The sequence below is a fragment of the Xyrauchen texanus genome, chromosome 28 (genome assembly GCF_025860055.1).
Source record: "Xyrauchen texanus isolate HMW12.3.18 chromosome 28, RBS_HiC_50CHRs, whole genome shotgun sequence".
NCBI classification, from domain to species: Eukaryota; Metazoa; Chordata; class Actinopteri; order Cypriniformes; family Catostomidae; genus Xyrauchen; species Xyrauchen texanus.
Window position 1 is genome coordinate 20599726 of NC_068303.1, and position 25969 is coordinate 20625694.

General features: G+C 38.0%; 2 protein-coding genes across 6 annotated transcripts; both read right to left on the reverse strand.

Annotated features, from left to right (window-relative positions):
- Positions 1-2: 2 nt before the first annotated feature.
- On the reverse strand, positions 3-5774 carry fam228a (family with sequence similarity 228 member A). Of its 5 annotated transcripts, none has more exons than XM_052095927.1 (11): positions 5445-5774; positions 5081-5228; positions 3955-4069; positions 3638-3780; positions 3156-3281; positions 3000-3077; positions 2552-2746; positions 1344-1424; positions 1126-1213; positions 830-980; positions 4-683 (listed from the first exon to the last, which is right to left on the reverse strand). In XM_052095927.1, the coding sequence occupies exons 5-11, from the start codon at positions 3195-3197 to the stop codon at positions 608-610; spliced, it is 711 nt and encodes a 236-aa protein (XP_051951887.1). In that variant the 5' UTR covers positions 3198-3281; positions 3638-3780; positions 3955-4069; positions 5081-5228; positions 5445-5774; the 3' UTR covers positions 4-607. The 5 variants fall into 5 exon arrangements, with proteins under 5 accessions (XP_051951885.1, XP_051951887.1, XP_051951886.1 ...); XM_052095926.1 differs by having other exon boundaries at positions 3933-4069; XM_052095925.1 differs by lacking the exon at positions 3955-4069 and having other exon boundaries at positions 3-683; positions 3156-3284.
- Positions 5775-20779: 15005 nt separating this feature from the next.
- ccn2a (cellular communication network factor 2a) lies at positions 20780-23886 on the reverse strand. Its single transcript, XM_052095355.1, has 5 exons — positions 23583-23886; positions 23089-23305; positions 22488-22727; positions 22084-22295; positions 20780-21956 (listed from the first exon to the last, which is right to left on the reverse strand). The coding sequence occupies exons 1-5, from the start codon at positions 23634-23636 to the stop codon at positions 21660-21662; spliced, it is 1020 nt and encodes a 339-aa protein (XP_051951315.1). The 5' UTR covers positions 23637-23886; the 3' UTR covers positions 20780-21659.
- Positions 23887-25969: the final 2083 nt, after the last annotated feature.

Consider the following 25969-nt stretch of genomic DNA (forward strand, 5'->3'; position numbering starts at 1 on the left):
TAATTTATTTAAAAACATTTAATTGTACATTTTGATTCCTTAAAAGTATAGAACTTGATATTTGGTTATAATTTAGATCTATTTTCTTTTTTCCATCAGTTTGTCCAAAGAATCTACTTTCTTTTGATAGGTAAGGCACAAACTGTACATGTGAGCAGAATCTGCTCATGTTTATGTCCCCTGATATTGTGCTACATAATCTGCATTGTTTAAAGGGAAAATTTTAAATTCTCTCATTATTTACTCATGCAATACCAGTCGTGTATTATCATATCGCTTCTGAAGAAATTGATTCAATCACTGTAGTTGTATGGATTATTTTATGCTGATATTTTTCAAAAGAATCTTTTTGTGTGTTCTACAGAAAAAAATTAAGTCATACACGTCTGGGATAGCATGAGGGTGTGTAAATGATGAGAGAATTTTCATTTCGGGGTGAACTATCCCTTTAATAAGTGCCACACACATTATACACACTTCCTGATTTATTGCAATATAATGATAATAAAGCATAACAAGAGCAACATTCTCAGAAATGGAAGACCCACACATCTCTGAGGAAGAAACGTATGAAAGTAAGACCCTTTTGACAGATGCCATGACATCATTAACCACGTGAGGACCAGCAATTAGGCTGGAAGCACCGTCCATCTGCCATAGCCATGCATGGAGTTCCTCTACTCCTGAACAATGCACAGAATGAATATGATTACAAAAAAAAACATCATAACAAATTTAAGATCTCAATATTTCTTATACCAAAAGGAAGCTTGAGTATCAGATATTGACTGACACAATGACAGTTCAACAGTGAGCCTGCAGCTAGTACCTTGATCTCTGTACATTTCGGTCCTGCCACACTGGCTCTGAGACAGTATCTCTGGAGGGTTTGGCTCGTACATTTTTAAGGCTATTCTGGGAAAAAGGTGCACTCTGCCTCTGGAGAAGTTCCTCCACCTGCTGACGGTGATAAACACGACCTTGCACACAGAGAATAAAGGTCATACAAAAGCCATCACACATAGTTTACAAGTGTCTTTTAATGCTCTGTAGAGCATTAAAAGGCTAGTAATAATGAATATCATCTACATTTCTGAAATAAATATATTAATAACTAGATAACACCTGTTTGGCAGTGAAGTATTGTCATTTTTTCTTTAATCCTGACTCGTGAATGAAGAGACAGTGGATCCTGCAATGGTGGGGTAGAAACCTACATCAGAGGACAAGACGTTCACCCATTATATAAACTATAACTTATCCATTTTTTATTTATTTATCCATCAAAGTTTGCAGTGTATCAGATATGTATAACAACTTAAAAGGAACATGATTTGACTCACTTTGCGATAATGTGGTCTGTTGAAATAGTGCAGGAAGGGGTTGTACTCTAGAGGATCATAGCTCTCTAGAAACACAAAACCCTGAAATCACAGTAACGTTTTAGTGCTTAGGTTTTTGACACCATTACTATGGTTTTCCAAAATCTTTCATGTGTTTAAAAAAACATTTACAATGTTTATTGAAAGTAAACTACTGCAGTTAACTGAATTTCTTTTTAACCTATCATATTATAAGGCTTAAAAGGATTGTTCCCCCCAAAATGAAAATTCTCAAATTTACTCGCCCTCTGCCATCCCACAAGTGTATGATTTATTTCTTCTGCTGAACACAAACGAAGATTTTAGAAAAAAAATCAGCTCTGTTGGTCCATACAATGCAAGTGAATGGTGGCTAGAACTTTGAAGGTCCAAAAAGCACATAAAGGCAGCATAAAGGTAATCCATATGACTCCAGTGGTTAAATCTATAGGTGTGGGTGAGAAACAGATACATATTTATGCCCTTTATAAACTATAAATCTCCACATTCTTCTTCTTTTGTTTTCGTTTGCATTCTTTGTGTATATCACTACCTACTGGGCAGGGAGGAGAATTTATAGTAAAAAAAGATTCAAAAACAGACTTTCTCTTTTATCTATTTCTCACCCACACCCTTCATATCACTTCTGAAGACATTAATTTAAACACTAGGGTCACGTGGGTTACTTTTATGCTACTTTAAGTGTTTTTTCGACCTTAAAGTTCTGGCCATCATACACTTGAATTGTATGGACCAACAGAACTGAGATGTTCTTTGTTTGTGTTCAACAGAAGAACATCTGTGATTAGATGAGGGTGAGAAAATCAGAGAATTTTCATTTTTGGGTGAACTATAATTTTTAAACAGCATTAAATTAGAAAACATATATTATAATATTAGAAGTTACATTTCTATTTTAAATTCACTATTGTTTTATAAAGAATTGTTCTATACTCTATACAGTATTTAATGCAATTACATTAGAAGTACATTTAATTAAGTTACTGACAAATTAAGAGTAATCCCATTTTTCATTTGAAAAAGTGATTTAATTACAGTAATTAATTACTTAGTAGTGCATTAATTCCAACATTGCACACTACTGTAAAATCAGAACAGCTAATGACTGTATTTAAGAAATAAATATATATTGCATATACTCTCATGCTGCATTTGAGTGTACGGTATACCTTAGCATTACAGTAGTTAATGTAGTGCATGTGCATGCTCCTCATGTTCTTTGCCTCATTATAGCCGTGGTGTGTAAAGTGTTGCTCAATGGAGCGCTGTACAGGCAGCCACACACACTGTGTCCAGCGCTTATGGAGCAGTTCCCGCTTCCTCAGGGCCAATGTGTCACTGTGAGTTAGGTAGTGCTCCAGATTCTAACACAAACACAAATGGCTCAGAGTTATTCAACATAATAGTCAGGTCTAACCCCAAATATCGTTAACTATCAACACAAGGCTGTAATCTACAGTAAACAGACACTAAAGAAGACACGTCCTACCAAGTATTCAGATTAGTGGTCAATCAGTATTGGTTTTTTAATTTTTTAAATGGCAGATTCTTAAACTTTTTTTTATTTAGTCCCTCCAATCCAGAATGTGTAGTTTATTTATTGCTCAAAACTCTTACCTTTATGAATCCAGCCTCAGTCTCCAGCAGTGGCTGTGTAATGGCATTAGCTTCTTGCTGTTCTGAGTGTAATTGTTCCTGCAAATGAACAGACAAAGGAGTTGGGTGTGCAAAATATGTATTTAATATGTAGTTTGTGTGTATGCAAAAGTGTACCAGTAGTTGTTTTTTGGAGCTGAGACAGATTGTGGGTTTCATGTCATCTGCAGTCCTCCTTTGTGTGATTGTGCTTGTTGGTTGGAGTTTAATTTCATTCCAGTCTGATCATTTCACTAATGGCACCTGCTTGATAAAATAACAGCTCAAGCGCATTTGTGTAAATAAATATTCTTAGATTCTGAATATATACACATTATTTCTAAATGCAAAATTAAATGCAAATGAGATTTAAATGCAAAATCTATTAAATTAGAAAAAAAAGTAGCTGATACATTGCTTTCATGCTCCAATCATTACATATACATAATGCATTCAAAATTAACTGTTTAATTGTTAACTTACGTTCTAAAATATATTGTTGAAATACTCTATATAATGAACATCTTCTTACTTACTCCTACTGTACTGACACATCTTTAATAATAACAACATAAAATTACATTTATAAGAATTTGATTAACCACATTGTTTTGACTTACTCTACATGACAATATATTTTCTTCTGGGTTTATGTGACAAAATATAAGGAGACTGTGACATCACAGGTCAGGTCTAATTACTGTTGTAGTGTCTAATTCCCCAGGGCATTCAACACAGCTCACCCTGACACCACTCTGTAGAACTAGGAAAGAAAGAAAAGGTATCCATGCATGAAGTAACAAACTGTACAGTGCTGAAAGATCCTGCCTGGCAGGGCCATTTAAAAACAATTTTAGATAATCTGGAGCAGACAATGGACTTAAAGTTAAAAATGTTCACCAACATTCACCAAACCTTTGGCATTATTAAAGCTCACTAATGTTTTGCTGGGCTGTGGAGCTGGGGTTTGTGAGGTTTAAAGGTATAGATCACCCAAAATGTACAATTCTCACATCCTCATGCCATCCCAGATGTGTATGACTTTCTTTCTTCTGTAGAAAACAAACAAAGATGTTTAGAAGCAGCTCTGTAGTTCCATACAGTGTAAGTGAATGGTGATCAAACCTGTGAAGCTTTAAACATCAGAATAAAATAACCCATCCTGTGGTTTAATGCTTGTCTTCTGAGGTGATCCAGTTGGTTTTGGGTGAGAACAGACCAAAATGTAACTCCTTTTTCACTGTCCCTCTTGACAGCCGTCTCATGATTTCAAGCTCAATTACACTTCCTATATTGCCATGTAGTGCTCTGCATGCAACAAGCACTAGGAAGTGTAATCGAGCTTGAACTCATGAGATAAAAAAAATATTTTTATGTGGAGAGGAGTTTTATGGATTAATTTAATAATCTCCTATTCGGACCTTCAAAGTTCTGGCCACCATTCACTTGCATTGTATGGACCTACAGAGCTGAGATCATCTTCTAAAAAAACTTTGTGCCCAGCAGAGATGGACTATCACTTTAAGTGCTGTTGCTTGTGTATTCAGATAAACTGATCAAGCTTCCCTCATTGCTCCTGATGAATAATTTGTAAGCAGCAGGTTCAGACTAGCTTGAACGCAAAGGGTTGGAAGAATGGTGCAATCAGTAAAATGAAACACCAATGCAGAACAATGTAAGATATCTGTCTGCTTCAGTGTGAGAGATGCTAATTTATTTACAATGCACTTATAATAATTTAAACAGATCTAAAATAAAATAGGCCTATTGTCCTAAAATCCGGAGCAAATGTGTTCAGGATCAGTTGAGATTCAAAATTAGATTAAAAAATAATTCAAAAACCCCAAAGTTTGTTGTTGGTTTGATTTGGCTCCCTTGCGAAAACTATCCCATCTCATTAAAACGTTCTTAGTTTTTGTTCTTTCCTAATTATTTCTAGTCGTGCAGTAACATTAAAATACCTTCGTAAGCAGGCTAATTATATTTCTGAAACTCACACTACAAGAACAGAAAGTAATTGAATCATAAATCATTGCATATTTCAAATATTGTTTTATACTCACAGTGTCGTCGAATTGATGAGGAACACAGAAGCACCAGTCAACTCTTTTTGGCAGGAGTCAGACACGAAAAAAGCGCGCTCCCTCCCTCCACTCCATTGTGTTGCTATGGTGACGTCTGTCCAACGCAATGGGATTCTTGGCGCGCTCCCTAGACACGAGCAGTTCTATTTAGAAACTCTTGAGAAGTATCCCGTCACAATTTGAGCCTCCTGTTTTTGTAGTTAATTTTTTTTGAATAACTGTGATGCATTACAGTAAATAAATATAATTCACAATGAGACTAAGTACAGTCTTTTGGTATATAAAGGCAAAGCGCACGTATAGAAAACATCGGATTGTGAAAAATATGGAGACATACTGGTACCTGGTTCGTATGTGCGAGGAATGGCAGCCTGTGGAGTTTCTGGTTCTCTCCCTTGGGTTAGTAGGTATATAGATCAGTGGTAGGGACAAAACATCTAATTCATTTTCAATTAGAGCTGGCGACTTCCGGCAACACGAGCAACAGATACCTTTGACGAACGGATGTGGGCGTGTCCAGCGAAAAATAAATCTTTAACTTTATGCAACTAAAGAGTGACTTTTGGGAGCGACAGCCAATGCGAGAGAAGATGTTAGAGCTCACGTGATCCTAATATTTTAATAATAGTATTACTTGTAAAGAAACTGTTGTTTAGACTCTCCATACACACCACTAGCGACCTAACCGCCAGCCACTAGCGACATGCAGTAGCTGGCAGTGTGAACGCAGTTTCAGCCTTCAGAGCAGGAATGACGTTGGCACTCAATCATCATGTACTACACGGACGGATTTTACCGTCTCCAGCTAAGCGAGTTTTCATGCACGCCTTCCAGAGAATGTCGATGTGGGATAATACGGTGTATTGTTACACCATTCACAGTATTAGCACGTTTTAGCACAATGTGTGGACTTTCCAGACGACCCATTACTCACCAGAGGAAACATTTCTAATTGACATCAATGTTAAATTAACGATCCGGAAAAATTTAGCCGTGACGCCATCTGACCAGCTTACAGGACAAATTGCGTCCCATATTTTATTTGAAACGAGATGCATCAGTTCATATTTATTTACAGTAAGGTGACAGATTTCTGAAAAATAAAACGGGGACATTTCAAGTTCAGTGTTCAATAGGTCATTGAAATGTCATGTTACTTGTTAAACTGGACACATAGGATTTTATGTATTTTGACCAAGGTGAATGTGGTAATGTGCTGAACTGTAAGAAATTATTAAATTTAAAAAAGTAACCTGGTTGCCTTAAAATTTTGAATTTTAAAATTTGATGATAAAATTAAATAAATAATTTGAATAAAAATGTCTAGTTAACTAACAAGTAGTGGAATTAACATTTTATTTTTACATTATATCAGTTCATTGCCATTGTGCCATTAGTTTACTCAATAAAAACACAGACTCTTATGTTATGTGAACAAATGAGTAAATCTTAGTAAAGTTGATCTGCCAAAAATATAAAGTTAACAAATTATTTGTGATATTTTGTTATTTTTACAGTGCGGTATATCATGCTTTATAGAATACTGTAGCCTATGTCTCAATGAAATTCAAACGGAAGTTGATCATTTTTAGTGCTCTGCTGTTTCATCTTCAATGAGTTCTTTCTTTTCTATGCTATACAGATGACATTCTGGCATAAACGTGAACTAAACAAACATGTATAAACAATGAGGAACGTAAACATTTAGCATCTAAAACATATTTTATCATATGACACAAAGATATTCAATATTGTATAATAATTATTATTATAGGCTAATACTATTTACCTAACTGTTTGCGCATCTTATATGGACCTGTTTTTTTTAAATACTACCTTTTATTTTGATCAAGTCTTCTGTATGATGGTGCTTCTTTTCACTCACTTGTTTCCCTGCAAGGTGCAAATCTATGCTGTAATGTTTACTTATTTTACATTTATTTTGGGTATATTTTTATATACCCAATACTACAGCAAATGAGTAAATATGTGAGGGGGTGCTTCCTTTAATCAGTGTGTGAATATTACTATTGCAAGAGGGCAGGAGAGAGGTTGGTTGGCCGATAGCACTGATATACACAATACACACACACTGATTAAAGATAAAATTATTGATTTTATTTGTTCATCTGCGGGGATTAATTTGACTACTTTTCACCAGTATGTTATTGTTTGTGCTGGAATTCCCGCATTATGAAGGCCAATCTTTCAGAAATGTTTTCTATTGTGCAATACAGTCCCTTGTCAAATTCAGAACTTGTTATAAAATACATAACAACATAAATTGATAACATAAATAGCTAGTAAAATGGGAGAATCAATGTAAAATTGGGAGTGTTGGCAAGTATGATATATTTACAACAGCTCCGTCCTCGAATCTGACTGGACAAGAGATATTCCTTGAGTGCTGATGTTTCAGAACAGTAGCCAAATGCTTCACTCTTTGTATCACTCCGCTTTTGTTTGCTGCATTCTTTTTTAATGATCAAAAGTTTTATTGCTTTTTACACAAAAAACAATACAGACACAGCAGTGTTAAAGTGAAATATAATATTTAAATGAAAAGTAGAATAAATGAATAAATGACATACAGAACTTGAGTACCAGGCAAGTGAGTGATCCGTACCTGTTCTTCAGATTCAGGAAGAGAGGGATTTCCAGGCTTCTACAGTTTCTTGTTGGGCATGGTTCTATCTTGCTGTAGTGCATTCAAAGTTTAGATTTTTAAGGAAATTGTGAATCCAAAATGATGTCCTACACATATCTGGTGTGAACTAATTTTGTGTGATTGTTTTCTTTGCGGATGTAAAACAAGCAAACATTATTTTACTTCTAGATATCTTCAACTGAAGATCAGAGTTCTCATTAAGGAGAAACAGCCCTGGATAAGGAGCATAAACAAATTTGAGTAGTTCAGATAAAACAGAGTTCACCTGAGTCCAAAAAGCTGAAACAACAGGATACTCCCAGTAAAATAGTACCTGGTGATGCAGTATTGCATATATGACAATGATATAGGTTGTAGTTTCATTTTAAATCTTTTGTAAGGAGTTATATAGCATATATGTAAAACTTTATAGTGGATATTCATGGCATTCTAAACTAAAGTGTAAGAGCAGCGCAGATGTGAAATAAGATAGATTTGTGTCTTTTAAGTTTTCCCTGTGACATTAAAGATTTTAGCCAGCAGGTGGCTAGTTGAACTGACTTTCATTTCAGTCAGCGAGAGGTTTCTTTGCAATCATTTTTATACTTTGTGACAGTTAAATTGAAGAAACATTACATTACATGCTAAAGCCCATTATTGCCGAAGACTAGAAGCAACAGGCACCTGAAGAGCTGAATAGAGTACATACAATATAAATAAAATGCAATATCAAAATGAAACTTGAGTGGACTTTTGAAATGTTTGTGGTATTACCGGTTTGCAATAGTTATTACCAGTCATTAGTTGGCTGCCTACGTACTTACAGAAAGAACACCCGTAGAACCGCCATTGCACACAAAACAACCACAAACAAAGGATGGAAGACCAACAAAGCTGGTAAATATGAACAATCTTTGTCTGAAAGGTTACTTTTATGCAAATCACACTTGAGTAACAAAAGGAACATAATTTATGCTTTAAGTTTAATGTTATAAACATATTTGCCTAGGCCATGACTAAGCAATATGCAATCCAAGTGTTCAGAACCTCAGAATATCAGGCAATTCCACTGTAATATTTCATTTCATGGTTGTAACTATTCTATTCACTTTCATTATATTTTTAAGACATGTTTGAATGTAAAGTTTTTGAACATGTGCCCTTATTTTCTCTAAATTTAACCATTACCCTAGCGTAGCTAAACCAGTTAAATAACTTGTTTTCAGCAAAAGTTTATAATATGGTCTCTAAACAACATTTGCCACAGCATTTGTTTAAACTTTTCCATGTAAAACTGTAGTTTTAAAGTAGTTATTCGTAAAGCTTCTTTTGTTTTTACAGTTTTAAAGCAGAAGTCGATCTAATGAAAAAAGGTATGGAATCAAATCAGTAATAACTAAGACCATTATATTTCTCTCATAATAGCAATAAACAGTACATTAAATATTGACTTGTTTTCTATTTCTAAAACAGTGCAAGAATTGTGGATTAACATGCCATTAAGGTTGGTAAAATTATGCACTAATTTATGTGATTTTTGGTTAACACATAGTGGAGACTTGTTGAATAATTTCAGAACACAAGTATTTTGCAGATTTTATGTAAAAACTATGTAAAAACTACATAAAATCCTTCTATTCTGGAGACCATTTAAAGTCTACAAATGTGATGAAGATGTGATTGAAGTTCAGACTCTAATTTGAGGAAATGTACATCCAAACTGTGTGATTGTTTTAGGAATTACAGCACTTTTTATATGCATTCCCCTCCATTTCAAGAGACCATAAGTAATTGGGCAATTGACTTAAAAGCTTACATGGCCAGGTTTGGGCTGTTCCTATATTCCTGCATTAACAATTAAGCAGTTAAAAGGTCTGGAATTGATTCCAAAATTTGCATTTAGAAGCTGTTGCTGTGAGCTCTTAATATGAGGTCCAAAGAGCTTCCAAATGTAAGCTGGCCATCATTATGCTGAAAAAACAAAACAAACCGATCATAGAGATGGCAGAAATCTAAGGAGTGATCAGATTAACAATTTGGTGACTAGTGAGCTCAGAAACACAAAAAAGCCTGGCAGAACACAGAAGACAACTATGGTGGATGATCGCAGAATACACTGTAAAATCGAATTAGAGAGACGCATGCGGCAGCATTGAATGTTTGTCTGTGTTCATTATTACATCACATACATCACAATTTGGCCCTTGTCAAAGTTGATCAGATCCTTACGCTCTCCCATTTTTCCTGTTTCCAACACATGAATTTCAAGAACTGACTCTTCACTTGCTGCCTAATATATCCCACCCCTTGACAGGTGCCATTGAAATGAGATAATATATGTGTAAGGGGTTTTAAGATGGGCAAGGAGGAGATGAGAATCGGCTTAACAATATAAATAATATTTAATTAAATAAAAAGACACACACTCACACTCGCTCGCACGCACGCACACACACACACACAGCTGCCTGTAAATCTCTCTCTCTCGAACTGTCATCACCAGCCGCCATTATCCCTCGCCCGCCCTATCAGGCTGATTGGGGACCGGGTGTCCGTCATTCCAGCCCGGTCCCGCCCCCCTCCGCTCTACACTCCTCCCGGCCTCAATAGTATCCAGCTTCAGACTCGCAGCACCACCAGTTTCAGAACCCCAGAACCGGAAGTGAGGGGCTGAGCTTACGTTCTAACTCCAGCGCCAGAACTGGAAGTGAGGGGCTGAGCTTACGTTCTAACTCCAGCGCCAGAACTGGAAGTGAGGGGCGGAGCTTACGTTCTAAACAGAGTAGCGCCACCTAACTTTTGGAGCGTAGTTTGCTTTTATTATACACGAAACGTCATACTTTATACGGATGTTATAATGATACATTAAGGTACAGTACAATAAGCATCTTAAAACATTGATCTTGTGTATTATAATTGTATATAATTATCCGTTTCATTGTATTATGAGAGTAACTTCCTGATCATGATGGTAAAAAATAATGCTTCAAACTTATGGGCATTTTATATAAATTATACATTATTTCACAAGAACATGTGCAGCATGCATTTTTCTTTATGTAAAATAAAACATGTCAAAAAACTAAAAAAGACAGAAAATTCAGCATCGTTTTAAAAGAAACAATAAAAATGTATACAACAAATGACCAATTCACCCCTAGGCCAATTTTATCATGACAATCCTGCAGCTCAGGTAATGAGTCACCTCTCTGAATCGTTATATGTCTCTACAAGAGATGAAAGCACCACACAATAATCTCAACATAAAAAAAAACCTCAACTATAAGGTAACATTAACTCACAAACAATGCATATAACAGAGGAACGTGGAACAAACACTTTAACACCTTCACAAGATGTCTTCAAAACGTCACCGGCAAGGCCCATTTACAACACGCAAAAATGTATCGAACCATCCGTAGAATTTTTTTTAATACAATAAAGTATGACAACATATTCAAGCTTCAATAAGATGATAAAGTTAAGCACAAATTAAGTATGTAGCAGATAAACGCTGAACTTAATATATGCAATCATTTTTCACCACATGATGTCAAAAACGTTAGACAACGTTACACAACTCGCCGTGCTCTCCGCCATGCTTGTCTCATTGTCAATAACTCCGCCCCTCACTTCTGGTTCTGGAAACTGGTGGTGCTGTGGGTCTGCAGCTGGATATATCTCCCCGGCGTTGCCTCAGGCCGGGAGCCCCCTCTGGGAGAGGGTGTGCCTTGCGCCCCATCTATTAATCAGCTACAGCAAAACAACAACAGAAGTCATAAGAATTAAAACTATATTACTTTTTTAATAGCAATTATTATATTTCTCCTTAAGTTCACTTCACCAAACATACATAATTAATTCAAGCGCAAGAACTTATATATTAGGAGCCAAAATATTTTACTTGATAATTTTGTAAATTTTTTTGTAAGTTTGTAGTACTCGAAGCCAAAGTTTAAAGGGGTCATGACATGAGAAACCAAATTTGCCTTGATCTTTTGGTATATAAGAGGTCTTTGTATCATTAAAACGTCCTGCAAGTTTAATATTTTAAGACGTCCTCCCCATTCTAAACGAATCATTTATTTAATCAAGCTCAAAATACAGCTCGTTCTGGATTCATGGTTAGAAGTGACGTGTCGGTTAGAAGTGACGTAACAGCGTTTGCATATGACCGCCTCCAGCACAAGATAACTACGCTTTAAGCGCAAGACAACTACGCTCATTTCAGTATCGCCGTCGCCTCACAAGTGTTCAGTCGATGGACAGCGAGCTCTGACAGAGACTACTTGTGCACAGGAAAATTACGATGCCACACAGATGTGCTGTTCCTGGCTGTGGTCAAACAAAACCTCTGAATAAGCTGCCGAAAGATCCAGACGTCAGGGAAAAATGGATGCAGTTTATTTTTTGCGGACGTTCCAGTCACGGCAGTGTTAACTTAAGCGTTTGTTCTGTACATTTTAAGGATGACTGTTTTGAGAACAAATCTCAATATGATGCTGGCTTTGCCAGAAAACTGTTGCTCAAAGATAAGTCCGTGCCGACTATTCTGGGAACAACGACGACGCAAACTGTAAGTAATCTATTTTAAACTTTAAACTACTTTTTAAAGCGCAATTTCATTCATTATGAATAATCACCGTGTTTTTACTTAGTTTACTTGCATATTGTTCTGGCTGGAGGCGTCAATAATTGATACATAGGCACTGACGTTAGCCAATCATAACAGTGGGCGTTAACACTGAAGTCTTAAATGGAAAACGCCCCCAAAACAGACTGTTTGAATCAGAGGATGAGAAACAGGGTGGGAAAAGGTCATAAATCACTAGATTTTAAAAGTTTTTCTTCAAAAAAAATATATTAATACTATAATTGCACCTAAGGGAACATAATAATACAATAAAAAAACCCATGTCATGACCCCTTTAATGAGAGTATATTTTCTGCCCTCTGCCTCAAACACCTCGCTTGAGTCGACAGAAAATACAAGGATGTAAATAGTTAAAGTTAACAAATATATCCATTTATAGCTAACAAAATGCCCAAACTAGGAAATGTAGCAATCAGCAGAGCCCATTAACAAATTGTAGAAAATAAAATGTAAATAATAATAAACACCTTAACATAAATCAATCCTCATTACTTAATTATTCTGAATTGATCACAACATACCGACATTGTCTTCATAACCAACTGTATTCAAGGATTAACAGCAAGCATGACAACCATACTCTTTCCCTGCCATGCTGGAACTAAGGGCACATTTATGACATCATCAATACAGGACTAAATCAGTCTTAGCATGCAATGCCATTTCGACAGTAGGAGTTATAATTGCACCACATAACTTTACTACTTTGAATAACTAAACTAAAAATGTCCAATGGGGACAGAACAGTATATATTTGAGTTCTAAAATGGGACATTTCAAGTACTGTTTTTATGGTTTAGAGAGTAACTTAATTAAATCTAGTAAGAATATTAAAAAGTTGAGTCAACTATTTTTATTTTTATTAATTTATCTATTAGTATTTACATTGTCCTTGTTGAAGAAAAACCCCTTCACAACATCTAGCCAAGTCAAGAACACTGTCCAGCAGGTAGGCGTATCGTTGTCAAAGTCTAAAATCAAAAGAAAAGACTTCACAAAAGTAAACACATGAGGGTTTACTTCAAGGGGCAGGGTTGGCTGGTAAGCCTCAAGAAAGGACAGAGTAGTCTTTGTTGGAAAGCATATAAAAAAAAAACCCTACCCAGATTTCAACAATATTCTTTGGACTAATATCAACCTATACCAGAATGATGAGAAGAGAAAAGTTTGGAGAAGGGAATGAAAAACTGCTTGTAATTCTTAAACAGTCCATGCAATACAAATGTGAAACCCCTTGAATTAAAGCTGAAAGTCTGCACTTCAATCACACATTGATTGCTTTGTTTCAAATCCATTGTGAAGGAAAAGGTCAAAAATGTCACAATGTCTGTGATGTTCTTTGGCATCCTCCCAGCTCAGTAGTAGCATGGGTGACAATGTACATCTACTGTACAACAAAGCAATGAAAACACTTCATGTTATACAGTTGAACTGAAAATGCATAAGAATTCATATTTATGTATGTGTATTTTGTATTTAGTCCTCTGGCCATTTTTTCCCAATTGAGCTGAACAAAACAAAATAATTTATGTACTTTTTGTTTTGTACATCTGCCCTAGTTACAGACCTCTCACAGACTTGAAGACTCTTCTGACTGATGAGAGTCACAGCTATATCAAAGCTGGAGGTCAATTTGGCTCAGTGACTTTTATAAACACATGCGTCACTGATTCCCTTTTGGCATCCCTTCACACTGCTTCCCTCAGATACAAGCGGGTCAGGTCCCTTTTCAGCTCTGAGCCCACATTTTATGTCCTCATGGCCTTGATGGATGCAAGTAAATATGATTATGCCAAAGCCTTTTGGTGGATCTTATTAATGGGGTGTGGAGTCAGGTTTTCCATTGACGCATTGTCCAGGGTGGTGGATATGAAAAGTAATCCAAAGGATCATCTGCTATTGTTTTACAATCTGCTTTGTCCCGAAGAAAATAATGCTTTGTTGAATAATACCATAAGGTTACTTTGCCTTAAATTATACATATTCTCTTTTAAATGCACCTTCAAGGCAGCTTGCATTAAGAAATATGTTTATCAGCCAAACTATTGAAACATTTTCTGTCCTGTTTTGTAATACCAGCGAATTTCAGCACTATGGTGATGTTATGGTTTTGGGCAGAGACTGCATTAACCCCTCCATCATTCTGGTGTATAAACCTGATCCTAACGTGGAACCCCAAATACAAATCAAAGATGTGTATGGCAGGTGTGACATATTTCAAGATCCAAAACTAATAAATCAAATAATTAAAAAAACAAACGTGTCAACATAGCACTACTTGACTTAATACTGTTGTTCTCTAAACTTCAAATTTTTTTCAGAACATTTGAATTGCAGTTTAAGCTATACTCTTTATCCACACATATGATGGCTTGGCTCTCCTCTGGGGATGCATGGTACTACTGTGATAATGACCCTGAGAAGACACTTTTTGAGATGATCCAAACTAAATATACTCATTTGGTGTGCTATGTTAATACAACAAAAGAAAAGCCTGAAGATGGTATGTCCATTTACCATTTACTAGGTTTAGAATATTTTTAACAATATGTTTTTATTGCTAATATAAAACTTGTTTGAGGTAGAGGATACATTTCACAAGGCAAACAGTTACAATCTTAAAATCATGCTGATTTAAAGTTAAAATGAGTCCCACATTAAAATGTATGTAACTTTTTTCCCCTTCACTTTTTGCAGGTCCATTAATGATTTTTCAAGACATTTCTAGTACCATACCCTTCAATATGAGCACAGCCTTTGTTGGCTTTCAAGATGAAAGAACCACCATCTGGCCTAATGATGGAATCCAATAAGGTTCCTGCATTTACTGTATGTCTTTTGAAATAAAATAACTGAATTAATTAAAATGGTTTCAGTTTCATTCTGACTGTGTGTTACTAATCTGAAGTTTCAAATAAACCTTGAATTTAGACTGACATTCAAAAAGTTAAAAACATATTATTTTAGATGTGATATTAATTTTTAAATATTATTATTCTAAGTATTCTTATGCTGTTCTCTCCATATTATATATATATATATATATATATATATATATATATATATATATATATATACACTCACCTAAAGGATTATTAGGAACACTTGTTCAATTTCTCATTAATGCAATCATCTAATCAACCAATCACATGGCAGTTGCTTCAATGCATTTAGGGGTGTGGTCCTGGTCAAGACAATCTCCTGAACTCCAAACTGAATGTCAGAATGGGAAAGCAATTTTGAGCGTGGCATGGTTGTTGGTGCCGGACGGGCCGGACTGAGTATTTCACAATCTGCTCAGTTACTGGGATTTTCACGCACAACCATTTCTAGGGTTTACAAAGAATGGTGTGAAAAGGGAAAAACATCCAGTATGCGGAAGTCCTGTGGGCGAAAATGCCTTGTTGATGCTAGAGGTCAGAGGAGAATGGGCCGACTGATTCAAGCTGATAGAAGAGCAACTTTGCCTGAAGTAACCACTTGTTACAACCGAGGTATGCAGCAAAGCATTTGTGAAGCCACAACACGCACAACCTTCAGGCGGATGGGCTACAACAGCAGAAGACCCCACCGGGTACCACTCATCTCCATTACAAATAGGAAAAAGAGGCTACAATTTGCAAGAGCTCACCAAAATTGGATAGTTGAAGACTGGAAAAATGTTGCCTGGTCTGATGAGTCTCGATTTCTGTTGAGACATTCAGATGGTAGAGTCAGAATTTGGCATAAAATTATGAGAACATGGATCCATCATGCCTTGTTACCACTGTGCAGGCTGCTGGTGGTGGTGTAATGGTGTGGGGGATGTTTTCTTGGCACACTTTAGGCCCCTTAGTGCCAATTGGGCATCGTTTAAATGCCACGGCCTACCTGAGCATTGTTTCTGACCATGTCCATCCCTTTATGGCCACCATGTACCCATCCTCTGATGGCTAATTCCAGCAGGGTAATGCACCATGTCACAAAGCTTGAATCATTTCAAATTGGTTTCTTGAACATGACAATGAGTTCACTGTACTAAAATGGCCCCCACACTCACCAGATCTCAACCCAATAGAGCATCTTTGGGATGTGGTGGAACGGGAGCTTCGTGCCCTGGATGTGTATCCCACAAATCTCCATCAACTGCAAGATGTTATCCTATCAATATGGGCCAACATTTCTAAAGAATGCTTTCAGCACCTTGTTGAATCAATGCCACATAGAATTAAGGCAGTTCTGAAGGCGAAAGGGGGTCAAACACAGTTTTAGTATGGTGTTCCTAATAATCCTTTAGGTGAGTGTATCTATATATTAGTCGCCAGGAGCAGGCAGGTGTCACTGACAGGCTACCCCATGCTTTCTCATAACTAAATGGCAATTTAGTCATGTGAATAAGTGTAACAGGGACTCAGGTTGAGTGGGATCCATGTGCGGTTTATTATATACAGCAAACTCAAGTACAGACAGGCATAGGTTGAGTAATCCAGGCAAACATTACTATCAGAGGCAGAGCAGAAACGTAGTGAGACAGGCAGAGGTTCAGGGCAGGCAGCAAACAACAAGGTCAGTAATCCAGGCAAACACAACAGTAGGCAGGCAGCAAACAGATGTAAACGGTAATATCCAAAGCAGAGTCAAACACAGGTAATCAAGACAGGGAATGGTAAACTCTCAGTAGTGTAGCCGAGACAAAACAACACTTTGCAATGACAGAGAGTGAGTGTGAGACTTAAATAGCTGGCAGGATAGGAAACAGGTGAACAGGTAATGAGAGTCGGTTCGGGGGTTATGAGAAATGGAGTTCCAGGTGGAAGTTCAATCCTCGGGAGAAGGAGTCCTCTGGTGGCCGATCGAGGGATCTTCACCGGCGTTCGTGACAATAAGTCAGATAATAAGCCCGAAGCTCCATAAATCATGGGCCTGGTCACAGATTTGCAGTAACCCAACGTAATCTACTTCAGACAAATGATTTCAAATGAATTCAGAATACATGAAGGTTAATCAGAGATCACATCTGCTCTGTGCTGCCCACCTCTGGACCCATTGCAGTTTGCCTACCGCAACAACCGCTCCACTGATGATGTCATTGCATCTACAATACACATTGCTCTCTCCCACCTGGAAAAAAGGAAGACATATGTGAGAATGTGGTTTGTAGACTACAGCTCAACATTCAACACCATATTGCCCTCCAAGCTTGATGTTGAAACTCCGAGGTCAGGGCTTAAACAGCTCGCTGTGCAGCTGGGTCCTGGACTTCCTTTCAAGCAGACATCAGGTGGTTAGAATGGGCAGCAACATCACTGACCCTCAACACTGGAGCCCCGCAGGGCTGTGTTGTCAGCCCACTCCTGTATTCCCTATACACACATGACTGTGTGGCAACACATAGCTCCAATGCCATTATTAAGTTTGCTGTCGATACGACGGTGGTAGGTCTAATCACTGACAATGATGAAACAGCCTACAGAGAAGAGGTGCTCACTCTGACATGCTGGTGTCAGGAGCACAACCTTTCACTCAACATCAAGGAGCTTGTAGAGGACTTCAGGAGGAAAGACAGAACACAGCCCCATCACCATTAATGGAGCACCGGTGGAAAGAGTCAGCAGCTTCCTCGGTGTTCCTCTGTGTCCACATCTCTGAGGAACTCACATGGTCCATCCACACTGAGGCCATTGTGAAGAAGGCTCACCAGCGCCTCTTCTACCTGAGACGGATGAGGAAGTTCGGAATGAACCACCACATCTACACCAGTACTGTAGAGAGCATCCTGACTTGCTGCATCACCGCCTGGTACGGCAATAGCACCGCACACAACCGCAAAGACCTGTAAAGGGTGGTGCGAACTGCCAGACACATCATCGGAGGTGAGCTTCCCTCCCTCCAGGTCATATATAACAGGTGGTGTGTGAAAATAGCTTGGACGATCATCAGCGACTCCCCTGAGTCATGGGCTGCTCTCACTGTTACCATCAGGCAGGCGGTATCGCAGCATCAGGACCCGCACCAGCCGACTACATGACAGTTTCTTCCCCCAAGCAATCAGACTTCTGAACACTTGATCTCTCACGATCAATAATCAGCACTGCACTTTATTAATCTTATATCTCACACTGGACTGTCATAATTATATTCTCCACAATATAACTACTGAATATATATTTTTTATATACCCCAAATTTATTTTTATTGTATGTGTGTATATGGTGTGTTGTTTACTGTACATTGTATATTATTATTGTGTTGTGTAATTATGTGTACATTTGATATGTAAATTGTGTTGTGTAAATATGTTGTTTATTGTAAATTGGTATATGTCTCGTCACTGTCATGACTGTTATGTTGCTTGGAACTGCACACAACACTTTCACCCACTGTTGCACTTGTGTATATGGTTGAGTGACAATAAAGTGATTTGATTTGATTGATTTGATTAAATAATGTATTTGTATTTGTATTAGCAGTATTAAAACATTTCAATGACAAAATTTAAAAATAATATTAATTTAACCCATGAATTAGAACCCATCTTGCTGCAGGTTGTAGCATTTGAATCATCTGGATATTATTACTGTTGGATATTATTCCAAGTGTCACTAGTCAAAGCACATTAGAGTCAGTGGCGGAGCTAGTGGGTGGCCAGGGGTGGCCGTGGCCTCCATGGACCGAAACCTGGCCACCCCACTTGCAGTTGCTGTTTTAGTCATATTTTTTTAGTCATTTTTGGCACAATTTAGTTCTTTAGAGGTGAAATGTACAAATGTACAAACTTAACATGTGCGCACACCAAGGTCGCCGCACCTCTCCATCCCAGGTGTCATTGTATCCAATCACCCCGCCCGTCTACCCCACAGTCCGATGCTATAAAAATGCTGCCTGAAAATTTCTGTGTCACCACATACTGATCGCTTGCCCCTGCCTGGCCACCGCTTTGACAAACTCCTGGCTGGAATTAAAGGTGGATCATCTCCACTTTCACTTTGGCCCATGTGGCGCCTGCTTAGTTTCACTTTGACATATGAGAAAGTCAAACACATAGGGTGAGTAAATTATGAGATAATTTTTATTTTGGGGTAAACTATCACTTTAATTGAGCTCTGCATCTGTTATATCAATATGATGTTCTTGTTTTCATCTGAACGTTTCCCGTTTTCATTTCTATATTTGAAACACTAGATGTCACTCTTTCTTCATAACTTGAGTTGTTCGTTACAGAGAATCCAATATAGATCCCTGAGTGAAAGTAATGTGTACAGGTTTAGCTATGCTGTAATAAATAATAATAATAATAATAATAATAATAAATTAGTGAAACATTATGAAAACAGACAAGTGCTGACATTTTAGAAGGTCCCCTTACTAGTAAAAAGGCTCATAAATAGGCCATATCATGTTTTATGTGTAGTACAAGTCAAGGTTTAACATTTGTAAACTAAGAAAGTTTTAGGTGCTAATGTTTAAACAAAAAGCATTTGTATTAACTTGAAATCTCCACTTTTACTTTCTTCTTTGTTTTTGGCTTTTCACATTTTTGTGCATATTGCCACCTAGTGTGCAGGGTGGAGAAATTACATTAAAAAAGGACTTCAATATTGATCTGTTTCTCACTCACACCTATCATATCACTTCTGAAGATATAGATTTAACCAGTGGAGTCTCAAGGATTACTTTTATGCTGCCTTTACCTGCTTTTCGGAACTTCAAAGTTCTGGCCACAATTCAATTAAATTGTATGAACCAAGCTTAGAAATTTTTCTAAAAATCTTTGTGTTCAGCAGAAGAAAGTAAAGCTTCAGGGATGGGATGACGGCAAGTATATGATGAGAGAATTTTCATTTTTGAACAAACTTTCATTTTAAATTATTGAAAGTCTATAAGATGTATTCACTCCCAGCTGAAAAGATATTTGTTGAACATAGCCATTGGAGTTAGTCGAACAGCGTGGTCTTACCTGTGATGCTGGTTGACAAACGAAGTCTTGCTGGTTAACTTAATTTAAAAAGCCTGCTAGGAACACCAGCATTCCATGCCAGGGACCAACATCCAAAACATTACATATGCTCATGACCATCTTTTTAGCAAGTGTGTGTGTGGGTGTGTGAACACATCTCTGGACACACTAATATTGTGAATAATTGTGTTTAAATGCATGTTTCTTGTACCAGTTGTATTTCTGTTTATATTTCCCACCTTATAAGCATTGGAAATAAGCATGCGTATAGAGTATGACTGTTTTATACATTATGTGCATGTATGGTCTGTCATAGGAGTGTGTGTGTGGTCTTGAAGATGATAGATCACATATGTGTCTAGTTAGGTAAAATGACTCAAGATAGCAATGTTTATATAAAAAAATATAATATTTTATTTAAAACTACAAAACTGAAAACATGTAACGTTTTGGTCACATTTCTCAATAAAATAAATGGACAAACCGTAACAAGAACAGTCAAGTCAGCACATTAAGCTATCATTAAACATAGTGAAGCAAGAAAAGAAGACAATTGCTTTGAATTTAAATTAACTTAAGCTGTACAAAATATGTACAATATTTACAGCTTTCAAAAAAATAGTTACTGTAATTAAAAAGAATGAAGCTACATTTCATCCAGTCTTTTTGACAGGGGTACTGACACTCTCCTAACAGGAGGAGCCAGATAGTCAAAGTCAAACACTCAGTGCTATTTTAACCTTCATAGTTCTTAGCCAAACTTCATGTCATTAGTTCAGCTCAAACTCTGAGTTCATAGGAACACTGACAAAAATGAACTAAACACATGTTACTATCTGTGTCTTTCTCCTTCTCTCAAAGCTGCCGTCTGTCAAACTTCTTTCCATTTATGCTCTCAGAGTCTGAATCTGCCCACCACAGTTTAGGGGTGAGGCTTGCTGTCATCTGCAAATCAGCAAAATTGGGCATCACAGAGTCGGACTATAGTGCATTATTGCTTTTTGGGGGCGTCCGAACAGAGCCCGGTTATTTTACAGTCCCCACCCCCTAGCCTTAACCTCTATGCACTTTAAGGCAAGGTAGCCTAAGACATCCACATGACAAAATTAATATACACATGTACTGTAAATCCATGTCCATGTCCATGTACAAGATACAAACAAACAAACAAACAAACAAACAAACAAAAGACAAAATAGATAACTATAGAAAGACAAACAAAAATACTTTGTGCTGAGATATGAGATGGATATCTGTTCGATTCAAGTGGACAGTCACTGGATGGATATTTTTCAGCTCCACATTATCAGTCTCTCTACTCTTATGCCATGTCACCAACCATCTTCTTGTAGTACATGGACTCAAAGATATCATTTTCCCCCGGGCAGTTGTAGTGGCATGAGCAGGTCTTGATGAACATCATCTGCTTCTTCATGACTTGGCCATTGGGACACTTGAACTCCATGGGCAAGGTGGTGGTTCTGTGGGGTGTGCAGCAGCGTCCATCTGTGCACACACCACAAAACTTAGGACTGTAAGACTTGGTAGTGGTGCAGCCAGAAATCTCAAACTTCATTGGCTTGGAGACACGGGGTGTGCGGATACACTTTTTCCCTTTCTGCAAAGATGACAAAGAAAACAGAAGCAAATTTAGTCATCATGTTCCATGTAAACAGGTGATGTCATTGCTGTGTCTGAACTTGATCAAAACGGAGCTGTGCTGTGATTAGTAGGTTGCTGCTTACCCTGATTCTCTCCTCCAAGTGCGATTCACAGGGGCGGACCATGCAGAGGCGGGACTGCTTCTCCAGACGGCAGTCGCGGTTGTCATTAGTGACACGGGTGGAGATTCCCAAGCCACATGTTTTTGAGCATGCGCTCCATTCAGTGGTCTGAACCAGGCAGTTCTCTCTCATCATGGAGAGATCAGGCCCGTATGTCTCCTCCTCTCTGTAAGCTATAACAAGCAGACAAGACATTAGTCAACACATTCCATCCACTACTACGTCATCTTTCTCTAAACTCTTGTTGTAATTCAAATAATGACATCAATGCACTGGTATTCGTTTCAGCCACTCTTACTGTAATGGAAACCATTACTGTGTCTGTTGATGTGTGAATCATTTAATCACTGGTCAGGAATGCTTACCCGGAAGAAAGGTGTTCTGGTGAGGGGGGTCACACACCCACTCCTCGCAGCACTTTCCTGGCAACTTCACCCGGCGGGGCATTGGGCATTCAGGGCTGGGCAACCTGATGTCCATTCCACAGAAGGGCACACAACCCATGGCACCATCCAGACATGTGCACTGGTATTTACAGCTGCTCTGAAAGGACTCTCCACTGCGATACACCTTCCCACCAAACACACAAGTGGCACCTTCTCTGGCTTTTGGACAGAGACAGAAGATGGATTACAACTATGATCACTGAGCTGTCACCAATGTCCTATTATGCTTAAAGGGTTAGTTCACTTAAAAATGAAAACCTGACATCAGAATGTTGGGGACTGACAGCCTCAGTCACCATTCACTTTCATTGTATGGAAAAAAGATGCAATAAAAGTGAATAGAGGCTGAGGCTTTCATTTTGCCTAACATCTCTTTGTGTTTCATAGACGAAAGATAGTTATAAGGGTCTGAAACAACATGAAGATGAGTAAATGACATTTTTGGGTGAACTATCTATGTATCTATGGTGGGACTCTGTATGAGGTTCAGTATGTGCATGAGATGTAAAGGACTTCTCACCTGTGCAGACTCCTATACGATGGTTGCTTGGGGAGCCATAATCACAGTAAAGGCCTTTGTGAGGGTCACAAACATCCCGCTCAGTGCAGAGCTCACCCAGCTGCTTGGCACACACCCTGCAGCATCCACAGGAATCTGGCACCAGGCTCACACCAGGTGGGCACTGAGGAGACACATCAGGGCACTGGCACTGTCCACTGCACTCCTGAGCAACAGCCTGGAGAACAAGACAGATTGTTCTGGTTCATCAAACAGGTTCATTTGAGACTTTTACATTTGCCCAATAACAAAAGAAAAAAGGAAATCTTTTAAATGTGTTTAAAAAAAAAAACTGCTTTGAGCAGAGAGCTAAATGCATTCTGTGTTGCAAAGCTCTAAAGATATAACCTGATCACTTAAAAGACCTAGAATCCATCACATTCTGAAAATACACACTGTAGTATAGATTCAAACACAGCAACTTCATCATTATGATAGTGGTAAATAGAACTTACCCAGCTTAGTAAAGATAGGCACATCAGATAAATCAGGTTCATTCCAGAAAACATTGTGACTTCTTCGTCTGTGTTCTTCTTACAATATCAAAAAAGAAATGGCTGGTTTTGGGAATCTCCAACGTCTTGCTTGGTTTATGCAGAAGTGCAGTTTTCTCTTCAAATATGATCGAGCTGATCTCGTTGACCTGTGAATCCAGTTCCTCCTAAAAGCGTTGAAGGAAAGCTAGAGTTTAGCTTCGGTAAAGAGTTTAGGTTGAGTGACTGTTGCTTCTCTCAGGAGGACTCATAGAGTGTTCTGATTCTACAGCAGCAGCGCAGCTACTTTTATACACAGCGAGCTGCGGTGGACTGCCTCCACCTCAATGGAATGCTGGATAAACATGGGCATTCCTGGCATTCTATCCTAGTTTCCTGACCCCCTCCCGTCTCCCCCTCCATTAGACCTGCACACGCTGCCATCCTACATTCCAGAGCTGTCACACATCAAAATAAAAGTGCAGTCTTGGCATTGCCTTTTTTTTTTTTTTTTTGCTGTGCTTGGTGGTAGTTTAAGCGATTTGCTTTGTTGATGGTTACATCCGATTGTTGATTGTTTTTCCGATTTAATAAAGCCAAGTTGGCTTTTAACTTCTACTGTTCTCTGTTTAATGAGGTGATGACTGATAGTTCAGGATAACAAACATATGGCAGGTGAGCATCAATTACAGACAAAATGTACCCAAATATGGGGGGGCAACATTCTGCCTGACATCTCATTTCGGGTTCCACAACTCACACAGTTTGGAACAACACAAGGCGAATATTTATTGAAGATTGATCGAGCAACACAAATAGTGTGAAAAGAAATGATAAAAATGTAGTTTTGATACAGATTTTTTCCCCATTTCTCCTCAATTTAGACTGCCCAATTCCCACTACTCAGTAGGTCCTCGTGGTGGCGCGGTTATTCACCTCAATCCAGGTGGCGAAGGACAAGTCTCAGTTGCCTCCATTTCTGAGACAGTCAATCCACCCATCTTATCACGTGGCTCGCTGTGCATGACACCGTGGAGACTCACATCACAAGAGGCTCATGCTATTTTCTGCCATCCACACACATTTACCACACGCCCAATTGAGAGCGAGAACCCATAATCGCGAACATGAGGAGGTTACCCCATGTGACTTTAACCTCTCTAGCAACCGGGCCAATTTGGTTGCTTAGGAGACCTGGCTGGAATAACTCAGCATGCCTGAATTCGAACACGTGACTCCAGATTCAAAATTATTTTAATAAGAAGGCAGTTAGGGTGATTGATTTATTGTTGTGCACCTATTCATTATTTTGCTCAAGAGAATGATCTATTTCAGTCCACTTGTCATACACGACTAAAAAACATTTGACCAAAACCTCTAGCAAGTCAGTCCACTGGTCATCTTTGGAACATGCAGCTCCTATCTACTTGAATGGGGAAAGACGTAAATCCCTAAAATGGTTGGTCAAGGTTACGATCAAAGAACATATTTAAAATCAGCAGTAAAATATAACAACACTTGAATCATAAATTGTGCTTCATCTCAGATTACAACAAAAAAAAAAAAAAAGAGAAGAAATTTCTCTGTCTTGTATTGCTACTGCGCATTCTTGAGTTGATTGACTTTTACCTGTGAGGCGGGACTTCCTATCTACATCCGTTGACCATTGGACGTTCCAGTTTCTCACATTCATTTTAATAGAAGTGGCCTGTCTCTGCTAAACAGTCTTTCAGACTTTTGTCATAGTATGTGACTTAAATTTTAAAACTGATCCTCAAGTGTTTTTGGAGGAGGTAGAAAATCATAAACAAAACTTTTCTCAAAGTTTAAAAATACTATCACGAATGATGACAAGAAAAAGTCTGAGCTCTTCAGCCATCTTAAGAATGCTGTTAGGCTGGACTTCCTTTTATTAATTCGTCATATTGGGTGTTCCAATCTCTCCCATTCATTTTAATACAAGTGGTCCATCAATGAACAGAACAGACTCTGATATCTTTTTTGGGAAATGCACCCCTGATCGGGATGCTCAGACAAACATTGCATTGTGTACATCAACCTATGAATGTCTTACTTATTTCTCTGCATATTAATCTGGGATAGGGGAAAGTATTTTAAATGACACACGCCGTTAATAATACTTCACACTGAAGTAAACACTATTATTTGAACTCTATTATACTTAAATTATGGATAGTTCACCAGCGCACTTTTTGCACAGCTTACATACATTTCTTGTGAAGCTGGAACAATTTGATTGGGGCTGGATTCCATGGTGTTTTTGGTAATACTACGCATTCACCTGGCTAATAAGGTTTAGTCAGCTGCGTGTTTTACAGTGCAGGTGCGGTAAGATTCTATTTTGCTCT

What these genes read in the sequence shown, in the direction of transcription:
- fam228a (XM_052095925.1), bottom strand. Translation starts at nt 3,197, where the DNA reads ATGAAACCCACAATCTGTCTCAGCTCCAAAAAACAACTACTG. An exon ending in GCTCCAAAAAACAACTACTG is followed by an intron (nt 3,078 to 3,155) that starts GTACACTTTTGC and finishes GTTCATTTGCAG; the next exon opens with GAACAATTACACTCAGAACA. An exon ending in CTGAGGCTGGATTCATAAAG is followed by an intron (nt 2,747 to 2,999) that starts GTAAGAGTTTTG and finishes TGTTTGTGTTAG; the next exon opens with AATCTGGAGCACTACCTAAC.
- ccn2a (XM_052095355.1), bottom strand. Translation starts at nt 23,636, where the DNA reads ATGTTTTCTGGAATGAACCTGATTTATCTGATGTGCCTATCTTTACTA. An exon ending in TCGTATAGGAGTCTGCACAG is followed by an intron (nt 22,728 to 23,088) that starts GTGAGAAGTCCT and finishes TCTGTCCAAAAG; the next exon opens with CCAGAGAAGGTGCCACTTGT. An exon ending in ACTTGGAGGAGAGAATCAGG is followed by an intron (nt 21,957 to 22,083) that starts GTAAGCAGCAAC and finishes TCATCTTTGCAG; the next exon opens with AAAGGGAAAAAGTGTATCCG.